The sequence below is a fragment of the Gymnoscopelus microlampas genome, assembly GCF_963454915.1.
Source record: "Gymnoscopelus microlampas genome assembly, chromosome: 9".
NCBI classification, from domain to species: domain Eukaryota; kingdom Metazoa; phylum Chordata; class Actinopteri; order Myctophiformes; family Myctophidae; genus Gymnoscopelus; species Gymnoscopelus microlampas.
This window is the reverse complement of record NC_139946.1, coordinates 39,231,326-39,248,498: the sequence shown is the minus strand read 5'-3', so window position 1 is coordinate 39,248,498 and position 17,173 is coordinate 39,231,326. Positions and strand designations below refer to the sequence as shown.

The following is a 17,173-nucleotide window of genomic DNA, read 5'->3' as shown; positions in this document are numbered from 1 at the left end:
CGCGGTCGCGGCGGCAGCCGCCGAAGCGCACCACAGAGGTATAGGTCTGGAAAACAGGGACTGGGCAGGGGAACATCATTGTTGAAAACAGGATGTGTCATTTTCAACACATCTGTCTAGTTATGGACACACGTACATTACGTTGACCTCCATCTTTGACATTAATGCGACATGTTGTTGACACCTGTTGTGTTGAAAAGTAACGAAAAACAAAACAAGAAAATGGTTCAGTCATTCAGACACCTGGAGGATTGCTCTCCTCTACATCTCGAACAGCCCAAGGCCTTAGGGTGGGATCCTGTGACCAGCACAACTACTACTGTCCTGCTATTTAACACAAAGTACCAAAAGACAACTGTTTAGAAATCCATGCAAAACACAACAGGACAAACAATATCACATCCTGTTAAGAAACACCAAGAACTAAGACTATACAGTGAACATGACACTGGATTATCTGTCATCAGACCTCATCAATGCATCCTGCATACAGTGCTTCAAGAACAGTTTAACATGTAGATGTATTGAAAGTGCATGTGTGTAATTTGACAACAGTGAATGGACTGGGTGGACTGGAGTAAGACCCCTCGATTCGATGGGGGGACCAATGATAAGCGATAAAGATGATTTCATCATCCTAGGTGATGGTGACTTGGAGAGTGCTCCATTTCATCAGGAATGGAAAAACGGGAGCAGTGGCCTAAATTAGGCCCTCGTCAAACATTGAATCACTGAAACTAGTTTGTAGCATTTTGTTTTTAACTGAATCCCCTGATGGGTGGGGCTTAACACATGAGGGTAAATTCTGACAATCACAGAAAAAGTATTAAAAGAAATTTCATTAAACATTCTTCTTCTCGTTGTTTTACAACTAATCCCAGCTCTGGTTCTAAGAGCAGATTTGAAAAGCACTAACTTTTATTTTTACAAATGCTATATGACCCAAGTCAGGTCTAATTCCAGAACCAATGGCATTCTTTCTTTCTTAAGCAAAACTAATTACATAACATCATATGTGAGTTAAAGGGGACCATATTATGCTTTTCCTTATTTTCTGTCTTATATAATGTTACAATGAAGGATGTTCATATTAAAAGTGTCAAATCATGAGGTGCGCCAATTATTATATCATGCCTGTAAACAAAAGGCAAAAAAATCAGACTGCTCAAAAATTCTGACTGCTCTGAATGCTAGGTTTCCAGCTGGGTTTTTTCTACTTTAATATGGTCATCTGTTCTGCTAACGTTGCCTCTACACGGTTCTCATCCATCTAAAAGGGAAATTGGCAAATCAGAATAAAGTGTGCTTTTAAGGAGGGCGACGTTAAAGAGACGGGATCTAATATGGCTTGTTTCAGACAGACTGGAATGAGAGGCTGCATAAAGAGCCAGAGCAAGATAAATAAGGAGTTTGTTGAACTGTGAATCATGCAACGCTACTGTACTGGAGTCCCAGAATAAAAAATATAATGACTGGAAATGAGCATAATAGGCCCCCTTTAACCCATTTAGACCGGGAAAGAATCGGTGTAATTTTTTTAGGTTTCTTTGGGATATTCAAAAATAGCAGATGTACAAGCTCATAGCTCGGTGCCTCGCTATGAGCTTGTAGATCTGCTATTTTTGAAAAACTTTAGCAAATCTTTGAATATATATATATATATATATATATATATATATATATATATATATATATATATATTTTTCAAAGCAAACATTTGTAACTCAAATCTTTGCTTCTGGGGATTCTACAAATGTCTTCTAAATCCTAACAGTTTTTTGAAGAAAAAACGTTTTCATGTCAAGGACCCCCAAAATTATATGAATTTTGGCCGCGGACCCCCATCTCAAAATATTTTGTTCCAGCTACCCCCCGGCCCCCCCCAGAAGTTGTAGCAGAGTAAAACATGTTTGCTATGGAAAGATAGATATTCAACGATTTGCACACATTTTCACGATTTTTCAAAAATAGCAGATCTACAAGCTCATAGTGCGGCACTCGGTGCCGCGCTATGAGCTTGTAGATCTGGTATTTTTTGAATAGACCAAAGAAATCAAAAAAATTACACAGTATGCGTTCCCGGTCTTACAGGGTTAAGGGACCGGGGAGAGCTACATATATATTGAACTGTTTGAGATGGAAGGCTTTAGATAAAGAAAATTGCCTTGGTCTGGGCTTGATACAAACTAATGCTTAGCTTGGCTTGGACATTTGGGCACGATACTGTATCGATACTGATAATGGCATGCCTCAGAGATATTTTCCACTGAGTCATTAGCCGCAGAGTGATGTGAAGTGATGGGAGATAATGTTATGTGCGTTTGTATATGTGTTCTCTCTTTTGGGGACTTGGGATGCTGCTGCCTGGAATGGACACAGATCGTGAAGCTGGGCCGGTGAGTAAGGCAAAGTACACCCCATCACATTTTCCATTGGTCAGATCTTTCCATGTTTAGTTTCGGAGCTTTTCAGTGTATCAAGTGGATGGACTCGGTGGAATGACAGCCTAATGGTTACAGAGCTTTGTGATTAACCCCATAGCATAGCCCTTTCAAGCTGTTCTTGAGAAAGGCATTAAAAGGGGGCAGTATTATGGATAAGATTTGTCTGGTCTTGGGGTGGATTTTGCTGTCAGAGGTTATTAAGTGTTGTAATTAGAATTAACCTGGACTCCTCGTATCACCAGAATTTTATGTGACGACATGTTTCAACAAGCCTTACGGAATTTCCCCCCTTGTGAGGAACACATTTAAACAATCTGCATCAGGTAGACTGCATTTCTAGTTTAGCTAGCTACAGCCACGGTTTGGACTACAACTGAAGTGAAATGACAAGTCAATCTGGTCATTGGAAGTGTGCTGCTGTTGGCTGTCAGACAGCCCAAAAATGTTTGCCGTGTCTCCCTAAAGATAAGTTATTCATCTGTAATGTAATGCTAATATGACGCCCCAACAGCCTTTTTACATTAGAGGTAGGATTTGGTGAAACCGAACAATCTTTTGTTGAAAGAAATGTCATAGGTGTTTCATAGACATTAGTGTATTTATACCAAATTGTCAAAAAAGTAGAAAAATGCTTCCGCTTTGAATCCTTGCCTTTTCAATCCTTACAAGTTGCTCTGGATCAGAGAATCCGCTTAATGCCTGTGATGTTGAGATAAAGACAAACTGCTGCAATACAAACTATAGCACCACATAATGTACGAGGCAAAAGGACAAGCTTTGATTCAGTTCAAACATTCCCAAGTACATAGTGAAGTTGAATAACAGGATAATACCACAATATAGTTTGCCAAACCTAACCAAGGGCTCAAACATGACTCCAAACAAAAACCTAAAATTAACCTTTAAAAAAAATGAAAATACATCAAAATGTAATACTCGCGTGTGAAGTTTGATTCCAAGAATAGCATAGTGGAACCACCCCGTGTTTTTTTGGACTGTATTAAAGGCGGCTCCCATCTTCCCCTCACTCCTACAGTGAGTCGACCAATCGATGGAGGCTGATATTCTTTCACATTCATCTCCACTGCTTATGAGTCTGACATGATTTATGCAGTCCCTCTCACCTCATTATCACCCTCTTTTCCTCTCCCTGCCCTCAACTCCCCTTCCTCCGCCGCCACCCCTCTCCCTTTCTATCCCTTCCTCTTCATCTCTGCTCGCTCTCTCTCCACTCAATTTACTTTTTATTTCCTTTCCACCAAATCTCCTCCTCCTCCTCATCTCGTCTCACCTCTCTCCCCTCTACTTTTCCCCCTCCGCCTCCCTCTGTCCTCTGTTTCTACTCCATCTTTTACCTCTCCCTTTCAGAGTTCTCTGTCCAATGGGGATAAGGGGCGCCCGACAGACTACCTCAGCAATGGCAAGAAGAGGAAAGCCGACGAGAAGGAGTTCATGACAGACTATGTGAGGAGCTTCATGTTTCAGTACAAGTGCTCATGCAGTTAACACATTTAACCCTGACTTCCCCATTTTCGGCATATCTTCTGCAAAATCTTTCACACATTTCCAAATCCAATTTGATACGTTTTTTTGCAAATGGCACGTCTACAGTACCAGGTCGGCTATTTAAAAAAGAAAATGTTATTTTTTTTTGTAATTTAGGTTTAGCTCAAGTGGTTAACCCTGTTAGAATATTGCAACATTGCTTTTCACTTATAATAATTCGTAATCAGTTTTTTGATTTATTTTTATGATGGCAACCCAAATGTCTTTGTTTGAATGTTTGTTTAGGTGTGCATGTTGTGTGAACTATTCCACATGTAATCTGTAAACAACTTAAAGGAGTTGCTGTAACCCTAATGCCTATCTCCCTGTATTTGTCTTCCCAGGGCAGCGATGCGGATAAGAGTGATGATAATTTGGTGGTGGATGAGGTTGGTAGTCAGCCGCTAGCCTGTGACTGCCTCAATTCACAGCCTTCATCTGCATAGAACATACAAACACACAGCAGGACCACCTGAATAATAATACAGCCCACTACCCTCCCCTGAGACACACACACACACACACACACACACACACACACACACACACACACACACACACACACACACACACACACACACATACACATACACATACACATACACACACACACACACACACAGACTGATAAATGCATGCACACTGACGCACTCTTATTATAATGTATTAAAAAACATCTGCGCTTTTATTAAACTGTTTACAAATGCCTTTGTGTTTTTATGTGCGACTGTTTGTAGATCCATTAGTTTAATTAATTTGTTTAGACAAAGGCAAACACAAGTGGAAAGTGACAACCGCTGAATCGATTTGTGCACTGGTGTCTTAACTTTAAAAACACCCAAGCGGCTTGTGTGAACATTCACATTTACAGACCATAACAATAAAAAAGACAAACAGTTGTTTACTTTGTCATTGGTTTTTACAAGGTGCCATTGTCAGACATTTCTCTGCTCATGCAGCAAGAAGAATAAACGTCTTTCTTTTTGTTTATCCCTTTATAAAAACACAGGACCCATCGTCCCCACGCAGCGTGCAGTCCTACTCGTCCAGAGAGAACGGGCTGGACAAGATGCCTCCCACCCGGAAGGAAGCCCCCCCCCAAGCCAGCCCCACCTCTCTGGCATCCTCCAGCAGTGCACCCTCCCCATCCCGTGGGAAGGACCCCCCACAGGTATACACACACGTATATCGTTGCTGTCGGGCAAAAAACGCGTGTCTCCAGATTTCAACTTTTTTAGGTTTTCTTTCGTAAATGAATGCCCTACTTTGTCGTATAAGAATGACACACAAAAGTATTGGAAATAGCTGCTATTTTCGCTATTTTGTAAAGATATTGATGGCGAAAGTTGTTACGTTTGTGGGTTTTTATACATATTTAACCAATGAAAAGTATTAACAAGAGCTTGTGGCTAAATAATAACATAATTGGATCCATTCGAACACAGGTTCTTTTTTCCATTTCCTGAAAAGTAACTGGCGATATGCAAACGCAGCCCACACATAAGATACACGTGTCTGATTATAAACTATTCCTGTATTTCACTCGACCCACATGACACAGTCGCAGACGTGCGCAGCAAAAATGACACATTAGTGCAGTAGACTGTACATTTCGCAGCCATTTTGCTTTTACTTCATTCTCATGGGGGGGGGGGGGGTTCCCACCCCCGCAAGTATGAAGTAAAAGCAAAATGGCTGCCGTGTGAATAGGGTCAATACGCACACATACAGTCATTTCTCACACACCAAATATACGTGATGTACTCTGCTGACTTCAGACTCGCACATCACCAAACACACTGAGTTTCCTGTTTTTATTTGTGCTTCCTTTGTCCTTTTTTCTTTCCCTAATTGTAATTTTGTTTTGTTCCCTTTCATGTTATATGCTTTATTGTTATTTGTAACCTTCCCTTCTTTCTTTTCCCTGCCCCATCTTTCCCAGAGGGAGAAGTCCAGTACCCCAGGTATGAAGCCAGGCACGCCCATGTCTCAGGACTCTAACGCCCCAGGACCCAGCGGCCCCCCACAGTTCCGCCCTGTCCCTGGCAAGTCTGCTGTGGACCCTCTGGGTACGGCCCCGCCCGTGGAGAGTTACCTTCTATACGTTTTCTTTGCCTTGTCTCTTTTTCAAATGCCAAAAGATGAGATGGACAAATGGATAAATGTATTCAGCCAGCCACGCTCAGGGACATTGACATAGATACACACACGCACACGCACACACACACACACACACACACACACACACACACACACACACACACACACACACGCGCACACGCACACGCACACACACACACTCACTGCGTACGCACAATGGGGAGCACTCTGGAACATTAAGCCACATGAAGACTTATTATTTAATTTCTTTAATGGAGAATCACTCTGCTACATTGAGTGATGCTATCTGTGTGCAGCACCCACCTGTGTCGTGGGCAGAACCAGTTGGAAGGCTGGAGCCACAGCCTGCTTTGAGCCACAAACAGCTGTGGGTGAAAATGTTTGTCGATTTTTATAAACGGAAAGATTAGGAGAGGTAACAGGCTGTGACTGTGAGCTGGTTCGTAATGAGGACCAATCTATTGTGATGCATCACCCTGTCTCTATCCAGCACTATCCCTCTGATGCTGTCTCAACCCATCTCTCTCTGTCTTCTCTCTCGCTCTCTCTGTCTGTCTGTTTCTCACTTCGTGTGTGTGTCTCTCTCGCTCTCTCTCTCATATATATATATATATATATATATATATATATATATATATATATATATATATACACACTTTTTTTTCTCTTAGAGACACACACATAAAAGACACACAAACACAGATATGCGTCTCTATACATATTTTTGGGTGCAGAGAGGTGTTGTGGCCAGCAGGGGTCAGTAGCAGTCTAGTGCTGTAGACTGCCCCAGTGACTGTAGCAGCATCTCGGTTGTGTGGCTGCCTGCCGTCTTATTCACAGGCCGTCAGTCATGGATGCCTCAGAGACTGAAAGGCTCTGCAGAGGAACTCAACTATAATATTAATAATATTCAGGCTTATTCTGCCATTTTCTAAGGCAAAGGCTAAACTGTGCATTAGTTAAATTCTAGAGAGAGAGAGAGAGAGAGAGAGCGAGAGGGGAAATTGAACCAGCTAGCCTGGCATGACCAGACTAAAACACAGGAGCAAATGATTTCGCTCTGGCAGATTCGTCAGGTTTCCGGGTTAGCTCACGGCCACCTCATATAAATTATCTCAAGGTGCAGTCAGTACCACAGTGTAATCCTACACGTCAAACTCCTCAGTGTTCATTTCATTCTCAGAGGGTGAAAGTAGACCCTACAGGTCCATACGAGTCCATTTTATTTTTTACACTTGGTGAATTCCTCAGTGTCTATATTTGCTTTGATTGGAGATTTGTGAAATAGGGCTGTGGTTGATAAACTTGGTTGAAGTGGTTAAACTTTATTTGGCATTAGTAAATAAAAGGAAAGTTTCAGCGTGATCATCAAGTTAAATACTGCCTGCTGGCAGTGTGCATACAAAGTTTGGCACTGATATAGCCAGTGGTCTGTGAGATTAGCTCTGGGCAGTCAGACACACACACACACACACACACACACACACACACACACACACACACACACACACACACACACACACACACACACACACACACACACACACACACACCCTGCCATAGACTGCTTTCATTTTTGCAGAGCCACGCTGTAATAAATGTTAATAGAGTGACAACACATTTATAGAGACAATTTTGTGGCTTGAGATTTTGACTTGCCCTTTGGTGTGTCATGGGCACAAAAATGTTGAAAACCACTGCCATAACCAATAGTCTGTTCTCTGTTCTATTCCCCCCCCCCCCCCCCCCCCCCCTCTACTCCTCCTCTGATGAATCTCCTGTCCCCTCCACGTCTCCCGTCTCTCCCTCCTTTATGTTCTCGCTCCAGCTCTGGGTTTGAGGAACCCCCTGGCGGTCCAGGGTGCCTACCCTCCAGGGGCCTTCGGCCTGCCTCCAGGAGTGAACGGCGACCTGGCGGGGGCGGCAGGCTACGCCGCCGGTCTGCACCTGGTCTCACCTCAGATGAATGGGTCTGCAGCTGCTGCCGCTGCCGCCGCCGCTGCGGCCGCCGCGGGCTATGGACGATCACCTGTGGTGAGATAGATGGCTGTCTTTGTGTCTCTGCCCTCTTCAGAAAATGACATTTTCTGCAGATTGGTGTGACCTGTGGTCTACCACAGTGGTTCTCAACCTGTGGGTCGGGGTCCCCACACGACAAGTGGTCAAACATTGGCCAAATTGTCAAATAATATAAGAAAGAGGCAGAATGTTTGAGAAAAGCCGATCTACGAGCTCACAGGCGTTGTGAGCTTGTAGATCGGCTATTTATATTTATCTGTGGAATCAAGTCAAACTATATTGAATGCTTCAACTCCTACATTCCTACAAGTGCTTATCAGGGTGGGGGGTCCCCCAGTTCAAATATGATTATTTTGGGGGCTCATGGCCTGAAAAGATTGAGAACCACTGTATATATTTATATATAAAAAATAATTAAAAACGTTGTAGAAGTTGAATGGAGCGCTCCTCCTGCCCTGCCATCCAGAAAAACAAACGTACCTTGTGAACGGACAGTAGCCCTGGTGCTCTGGTAGCATGGAGATGGTTTGCTCTTTGGCACGACTGAGTGGAGATGTCGCTGAGTGCAACGTTTTCAGTGCTTTCTTTGCGATCGCACCATGTGTCAGAAAATACACTTTTCAAGTTGAGAAACGAGATTAGTCGATTGCGGAGAGAAAGATCGTAATGAGAGGCGGGGCTGTGTGTGTGTCGCTAGGCAGAGACGAGAAAAGAGTCTAGGAGAATGCACAGCTTGTATTGATAGTGTGCCAATGAGTATTGAAACCGGTTCAAATGTGAATAAATATGAAGCATTTTGAAAAAATATATTTATATTTATCACAACACTCAACCTCATTAATTAATAATCAGTGTGCGCAATGGCCAAAATACACCTTCCACTACACCACTGTACTGACAGCCTGATGTTTTCATCCTCTCTTCTCATAATGCTTCTACAGAGGCATGTTCTTCACGTTAAGTTTGCACAGAAGCACACCCTTTATTCTATGCTTCATTGTGTTAAATTATGGCAGTACTATTTTTTGCAGTTAATGTATAACTTTTATACATTAACAGGCTATTAAAGTGAACAGATAACACATTGGAAGATGTGACACAAATTTGTGTAGAGGGTCCTCATCTGGAGACATTTGATGCCTCAGTGAAGAGCTGAATGGAAGAGGGACAGAGAGCCAGGAGACCATATTTAGATCTCGTTCCCAGTAAATTGCATAAAGCCCTAGTGGTGGCATACCATGTATTTTTAGAGCTACGTTAATCATTTTATGTTACTTGTAAACCGTACTGTTATATTGTCGTTTTTATATTAAAAATGTTTAATACATGTAAATTACATACATCGTTGGTGTTCCTTACATTTTGGTGGGTGCTCCTACATTTTTGCTGATGCTCGCCACTTTTTGATTTGGGAGCAATACTGTTGCCAAGAAAAAGTTAATTTCGAGCCCTGTTTCAAGCTTCTGCTCTATAGTACTCTTGTCCCCTATAATGCTCTGCCTTACTCTTCTCCTCTTGCCACTCCTGTCCTCTTCCTTCGTTCTGAAGGTGAGTTATGTTACTGCATGACCTGGGTTCTCCTGTCAACTGTTCTCCAGAGTTAATGTATCTTGGTCTCCTTCCAGGTGGGCTATGAGTCCCCCCACCCCCATATGAGGGTCCCTGGGCTGCCTGCCAGCCTGCAGTCAGCCGCTGCCTCAGGAAAACCGTGAGTCTCCTTTGAACCTTTCTATTCTACACAAATATCATAATATCATCTTTCTACCTTACTTAAGTCTACTAGCCTTTTATATATTCTGGTTTTGTTTTCGTTCATTTTTACGGCACCCAGAAACTGTTGGGTGTCATAACGATGAAAAATGGCTGAATGAAAAATAAATAAGTTCATTAAAAATGCTAATGAACTAGCCTCAATGCTAGTTTTTAATCCTAATGCTAAGCACTTAGCATTTTAATAATATTCAATAATATGCACCGATTTGCCTAGCACATTCCTCTGCCTAGTGGGAATGTGCGTGCAAAATTTCACAGAAATTGCATGCTGCGTTCATGATTTGAGGTATTCTGTTCAAAACAGACAAACCTTGGAAGGCAATCTTAGCCAATCAGGATGGAATATGAAAAATCGGATGGATCCGTCTTGATCACATGATTTGCGTAATGTTTGGACAAAATCTGTAGGAGTAATATAAAAAATGTGTTTTGCAAAAATCAGCCTCCTGGTGGCGCTATAACAGGCTATAACATAAAAAGAGTATGCGTGCACGGTTTCGCTGCAATTGGGCGAACGGTGCCAAAGATTAGCTCCTGAATGCGAACATCACCTCAGTTGTCTGGTTTGCCCCATTCATGCCACTCGATGCAATGTCACGCCAAGACGCGCCTTTTCATTGACGTAGGTAATCACACCACTTGAACAAACACCTTTGCGCCTGTGTGAACACCCATTTACAGATGTAAATGTGTGAACTTAAAAATGTCAAGCATTTAGAAGATCTAGGTTTATCTTTGTGTTTGAACGGTTGTTTTTGCTTCTGTGTTTAACTGAAGCATGTCTTAATCTTTCTTCCGTCTCTTTTTGTTCTTGTGCCCGTCTCGTCTCCAGCGCCTACTCGTTCCATGTGAGCGCGGACGGGCAGATGCAGCCGGTGCCCTTCCCTCCCGACGCCCTGCTGGGCCCGGGCATCCCACGGCACGCCCGGCAGATCCACACGCTGAGCCACGGAGAGGTGGTGTGTGCCGTCACCATCAGCACGTCTACGCGCCACGTCTACACCGGAGGAAAGGGCTGTGTGAAGGTGTGGGACATCAGCCAGCCGGGCAGCAAGAGCCCCATGGCACAGCTGGACTGTCTGGTAAGAAACGCAGGACGCCGGGGAACAATTAAGAAACCTAAGCATGTCGAGCATGAACTCAAACGTTCTCAAAGTGGGGTCCGGGGACCCCCAAGGGTCTTTGAGGGGGGTTCCAGGTGGTTCTCAGCTTGACCCTTATGGATCTGTAACTCAGAGTGTACACATGGAACCAAATGGACCCTTGCGGTTCCATTTGTACCCTCTCCAAGTTAAATAAACACACACAATTTTACAGTGTAGATTGGGGTCCCAGAGAAAAGGTATCAAATGAGGTCAGTGGCCTAATGCCTATCAAACTGAGGGTCAGTTTCAGTTTATTTTTATTTGTAGTGCAACATCACCCCAAGGGGTCTCTGTGCACTTCACAACAGGTCATACAGCAAAAACATCATACCACAAAAACACAGTAGCACAGGGTCCTTGAAATTTAAAAAGGTTGAGAATCACTGCTATAGAACCACGTCGTAACAGTCTTCTCTTATTGGGGTCCTTGGCATAATATGCCAAGGACCCCAATAAGATATTATCTTTCCAAATTGGGGTCCTTGGTCTAATATATGTATCAATTTGGGGGTCCTTGACATGAAAGAGAACTCTACTGAGCCCTCCCTTTGCATTCTATATTATATGAGGTGCTGCTGTCCTTGAGCTGTGATTGTGTCAGCATGTATTGTGAGAATGAAAGTACTGCCTCTGCACTGGTGTCACCAAGACAAATTCCTGTACATTATGTATTGTGCTTGCCGATTATAAGTGATTCTAATGAAGACACACACACACACACACACACACACACACACACACACACACACACACACACACACACACACACACACACACACACACACACACACACACACACACACACACACACACACAGAGAATATGATGAATTACCCTCATGTTGTTGTCCTTAAGCTAAATCTACCAGGAACTTATCTCACCATGATACTGCTGATGCAGCTTAAGTTGAAGACTTTATAGATGAGTTATCCCTTGGTGTCGTAGCTCATTTGCATATGCATATATAAATAAACCGCCTCTTTTTTTTATCTTGTCACATCAGAACAGGGATAACTACATCCGTTCCTGCAAGCTACTCCCTGACGGGCGGACCTTGATCGTGGGCGGGGAGGCCAGCACGCTGTCAATCTGGGACCTGGCCACGCCCACTCCCCGCATCAAGGCGGAGCTGACGTCGTCGGCCCCCGCCTGCTACGCTCTGGCCATCTCCCCCGACAACAAGGTCTGCTTCTCCTGCTGCAGCGACGGAAACATCGTGGTGTGGGACCTTCACAACCAGACCCTAGTCAGGTAAGGGGAGAGGAGACAAGGAGGGGAGGGAGGAAACATAGTAGTCTGGGACCTTCACAACCAGACCCAAGTCAGGTTAGGAGAGAGGAGACAAGGAGAGGAGGGAGGAAACATAGTAGTCTGGGACCTTCACAACCTAGCTTCGATCTCCAGGCTTTTATTTTCCTTCGCGTTTTGCTCAAAATGAAAGCCTGGACCAAGCTGTTGAACTTTTTGGCATAGGAAGTGGGAGTCAACCTTTCATTTCCCCAACCAACCAGAGTGCAGTGGGCGTCGCTCCAAATGTTGCGACGTCAGGGGCGGCGGGGGGCGGGCGCACAGATCGGTGAAGCAATAGGAGCCCACGGATGTTTTCTCCTGAGATTTTGCAGGACGTAGGACGTAATAGTCTGCAGAAGATAAAAAGAGAAAAGGCTGTCGACCCTCCATGATGATATTCTAGTCAGATCATGAGGGATGAGAGCAGAAGATCCATTATGCAGAGAGAAGTGCCGTTGTTTTTCAGTGTGTTGCCATTGTGTCTCGTCCATGCAGGCAGTTCCAGGGCCACACAGACGGGGCCAGCTGCATTGACATCTCCAACGATGGCACCAAGCTGTGGACAGGAGGCCTGGACAACACAGTGCGCTGCTGGGACCTCCGAGAGGGAAGACAGCTCCAACAACACGACTTCACTTCGCAGGTGCATGCACGCGCACACGGCACACACACACACACACACACACACAGGTTTTACAGACTAGACTAGCCGGCATGAGAAAGCTGACAGTCTGCTGAATGCCATTTTATAGCTTCCGTTATCAGATGAGCTCTGATCCTTACTAGTGCCGTCAAATGAGCTCAGAAATTACATTCGGCTATCGGGGCGACCCGATAGCCGAATGGTTAGGACACATACCACATGGACTCTAATGCCTGACAGCGAGTCCCCAGTTTGATTCTCAGCCAGCCGGACCATTTGCTGCTTGTCACTCTCCTACTCTCTCTGTGTTTCCTCTCTACACTGAATACCTATCAGATAAAGGTTCTGAAAAAGCCCACAAAATCACGTAAAAAAACCTCAAACAGACCGATTATATTCAATTATTGATATTATTATATTTTTCATAGAAAATGGTTCACATAATAGGCATGCAAGGTTAGAACTGGTCAGTACCGTTATATACACAACACGGCACTAACGGGTGATTGTCAAGAACAAGCTTTAAAATAAGGTTAACATGAGCTAATATTTATCTTATGTCTCAGAGTTTAACTGACTTAAGATAGTTGATCAACTATAAACTATGCAGAGTGACCCATTATTTTTTTTACCTGAGTTAAAACCTCTAATACTTCTACTTGAATGTGTTCAGACATGAAATAATGACTCGTATATCCTACCGGAGCAGTACGAACCCGCCAGTGTTTCAGCATCATGGGCATCAGCTCAAGACTAAAATAAAGATACAAAGGATCATGTGGTAGTCTGACTCCCCCTCCCGTATTACTGGTAAGAAGATTACTTATCTTCTGAGAAATAGGCTTGACACCGTATTGAGGATTTGCTAGCCTTATTTGGATTATGTGTTAACGTTGTCCTTACCTGTATCGATGATTACAGGATGTTACAGGTCGGTATAGTTATTCCGGTACAGCTCCAGTATTTCTTGGAACTACTAAGTGTCAATATATTTATGTCTTTCTTTTTCTTGTATTTGTTTTTTTGTTTTATATATTTGGGATTGTTTTGTTATGGTTTGTTTTTATTGTTGTTTTATTGTTTTTATTGTCCTTTATGTGTGTCCTTTATCCACACGTTATGTGTGTGGATGGGGTCTAAGGGTGGGTGGGGAGGATTTGCAGTATTTGTGTTGCCATGAGTGTTATGTGATTTAAAAATTCAGAACTCAAAATTGAAAAAAGGCTGATGCACACCTAAAAGTTTGACGACAGGTGCGTAGGACAAAAGGAAGGTCCAAATGCACACAATGAGAAAGGTTCTGCACACTTAACAGGTTTGTCCTGATGATCTAAGGGCCGAAACATCATTTTGTAATAAACTGCAAGTCCTAGACCGAGTAGGACCTTTCTCATTGTGTCCATTTGAAAATTCAAAACTCAAAAAAATAAAAAAGGATCTGTCAGTGATGTCACAGTCATGCAGAAGTGTTTAACTTCCGCATTACACATTCATAAGTGGTAGCCACGCTTACTAATTGGTATGTATTTTTACAATGCGCATTTTCCCCCAAAAGTCGACGATTAGTCGAAGCTCAATTATTTATTTGCCAGCCCAAATCCTTGCTAAAAATTAAATCTCTTTCTCCCCACTTGTGTCCTCCTGTCTCGCCCTTCTTCCATCCTCGCTCCTTCACTTCTTCCATTACTCCTTGCCCCTCTCTCTCTCTCCTCCTTCTCCCTCCCTCTCTCCCTCAATCCCACCATCTCCCTCCCTCCCTCCCTCCATCCATCCTCCCTGTGTGCAGATCTTCTCTTTGGGCTACTGTCCGACAGGTGAGTGGCTCGCTGTAGGCATGGAGAGCAGTAATGTGGAAGTGCTTCACGTCTCCAAACCTGACAAGTACCAGCTGCACCTCCATGAGAGCTGTGTGCTCTCCCTGAAGTTCGCCTACTGTGGTAAGTAACACACACACACACACACACACACACACACACACACACACACACACACACACACACACACACACACACACACACACACTCCAGACTGATGGTTTGGTTGCATCATACCCCCAGAGGCCATTTAATCACAGACAAGTTGAACAAATGTCTGCTTTTTCCTCATTCTTCACTGTGAAGCGTCATCCCTTCCTTTTTGCGTTTCCTGTGCTCTACGACGTAGCTATTCCTCTGTCAACCCATATGCACTCCTCCCCTGAGAATTATCATTTGATCTTGTGTGTTTGTCCTGTAGGTAAATGGTTTGTGAGCACAGGCAAAGATAACCTCCTCAACGCATGGCGGACACCGTATGGATCCAGCATATTCCAGGTATGCGTTTTCCAGCTCTGAATTTAAACAGGATTTTGTCTGTCAGTATCAGAGAATCCCAGTTTATGCACATGCTGCTGTCTGTCTCCACTGAATGATCGATGACAAACATATCTCTCATGTAAGATGTCATATTACCAGAAATTGGTTGTTCAGGATTCTTTTTTTTGTTTTGTTTTTATTAACCTTTGAAGTCAGTGCCTCAATATTTACTGTATTAAAAATGTCATGGCATACCCCTTGCAGTTATGTCAGCTGGCCATGTGAGCTCTGGAAAAAAAAGCTAAATTATATTGACAATGTTCGGCATGTCCTAAAGCTAGATTAGTCCGTTTTTATCAGACCTGTGTGTATTGTTCATTCATATTTTTTTGCACCAAACAATGATTTGTCAAATGTTCCTGGCTAATGACTAACATGGCTGCCCTTCTTTGTGAAATGCAGTCCAAGGAGTCCTCGTCGGTCCTCAGCTGTGACATCTCTCCTGACGACCAGTTCATTGTCACCGGCTCTGGGGACAAGAAGGCCACAGTCTATGAAGTCATCTACTGAGAAGAATGCTTATTGGCTGGAGGGGAAAAAAAGAAGAAAAATAATCAGGGGGCGGGGTCCCTGGGCCCCCTGCACCAATGACTGTACAGAGAGTTGGTGGCATGGAAACAAGACACTTACTCGTACTTTGTTGTTTTGTTTACATTTGTGAAAGGATTGAGAGACAGAAAGACAGACGGAAGCAAAGGGCCACAAAGTCACATCTCTGGAAAAACCCAACGTTGAACTTTGTTTTTAATGCTCTGAGAATGCTGGTTAGTCTATAGCTGCACAAATGTGGGATTCCTCCAAAGAACTTTGTTTTTAGTTTGTTTTTGTTTTGTCCTTTTTTTCCTCCTTTTTTTAACAAAATAAAACCTCTGTAGTGAATTAGGAAAAAAAAAACTTATTTTTTTAGCCTTTGAATTCTTCTTGAGCTGTTGGACCACACTATGTGGGTAGAAGGAAGGAGAGAGATGGGTGAGGGGGTGCTTCAGGAAGGGCTGGACACGAAAGATAAGGCGGCATGTTCTTGCGCTGTGTGAAGGCTCAACCTGTGTCAACTTGGGCCGAGTTTGGTTCAGCGCAGTCCAGTCTTCAAATGCACAACTGCTCCCACTGCTGAGTCTCTTGGGGTAGCAGGTGTGTGGCAGATGGCGGGACAAGAGTGCTGTGAGATTCCAATGACCTGTCTCCCGATTAGGTTTCTGCAGCAACATGATTGTATTATCTGTGGTACATACAGAACTCTATAGGCTGAACAGAACCGTGTTGGGTTTCTCAAAAGCGTCCAGAGACTGATGTTCATCTTTGCGCCACTTGCTTATGATAGAATGGTTAAATTTGGTTTCAAGATGGATTTGGGAAACCCGTCTCCCAGAACAGTACAACAACACCACCACCACCACCACCACCAACACCACTCCCAGGACATGAAACAGGACTTAACTCAGTGCTCATAACAGGTACTCTCCAATTTCAGGGAAGTGGATACTACTACAACTATTGTCATCATTAACACTCATTATTGTGTGTTTTTCTATTGTATTTGTTAGGGCACATAGGCAGACAGGTATTTTCACAACTGCATCGTGAATCTTGATCTTGCTATATATGGACGTGTAAATAAAGTTATCTAAAGGCAAATGAGGATGGCTTTTGTGACTTGAATTGGTTGAGTAAATCAAGGGGGGGAGGTGAAACTAAATCATATCTAGGATTAGTTATTTGCCTTTTTGTTCCTTGTATTTATATATTTTAAACATTTTTGTTTCTGCCTAGCAGCAAGCTATATTATGCTTTTGAATCATTTGATTTACAGTAGTACAAATAGACAGAAGCGGAGTGGAG

At 43.4% G+C, this 17,173-nt stretch overlaps 1 protein-coding gene across 5 annotated transcripts in view; it reads left to right on the top strand.

Annotated features, from left to right (window-relative positions):
- Window positions 1-16,969, top strand: part of tle2a (TLE family member 2, transcriptional corepressor a) — a 52,926-nt gene extending 35,957 nt beyond the window's left edge. For 4 of the 5 annotated variants that reach the window (XM_084067589.1, XM_084067590.1, XM_084067588.1 and 1 more), the window contains 14 exons: window positions 1-38; window positions 2,380-2,396; window positions 3,813-3,908; window positions 4,334-4,378; window positions 4,999-5,160; window positions 5,932-6,058; window positions 7,939-8,144; window positions 9,755-9,837; window positions 10,735-10,984; window positions 12,051-12,298; window positions 12,833-12,980; window positions 14,767-14,917; window positions 15,216-15,292; window positions 15,737-16,969. The exon at window positions 1-38 is cut by the window's left edge and continues 185 nt beyond it. In XM_084067589.1, the coding sequence (XP_083923715.1) occupies window positions 1-38; window positions 2,380-2,396; window positions 3,813-3,908; window positions 4,334-4,378; window positions 4,999-5,160; window positions 5,932-6,058; window positions 7,939-8,144; window positions 9,755-9,837; window positions 10,735-10,984; window positions 12,051-12,298; window positions 12,833-12,980; window positions 14,767-14,917; window positions 15,216-15,292; window positions 15,737-15,844 (1,756 nt within the window). In that variant the 3' untranslated portion in view covers window positions 15,845-16,969. The remainder of the gene's footprint in view (window positions 39-2,379; window positions 2,397-3,812; window positions 3,909-4,333; window positions 4,379-4,998; window positions 5,161-5,931; window positions 6,059-7,938; window positions 8,145-9,754; window positions 9,838-10,734; window positions 10,985-12,050; window positions 12,299-12,832; window positions 12,981-14,766; window positions 14,918-15,215; window positions 15,293-15,736) is intronic. The other variant, XM_084067587.1, reaches the window with a different exon arrangement.
- The last annotated feature ends 204 nt before the right edge of the window (window positions 16,970-17,173 follow it).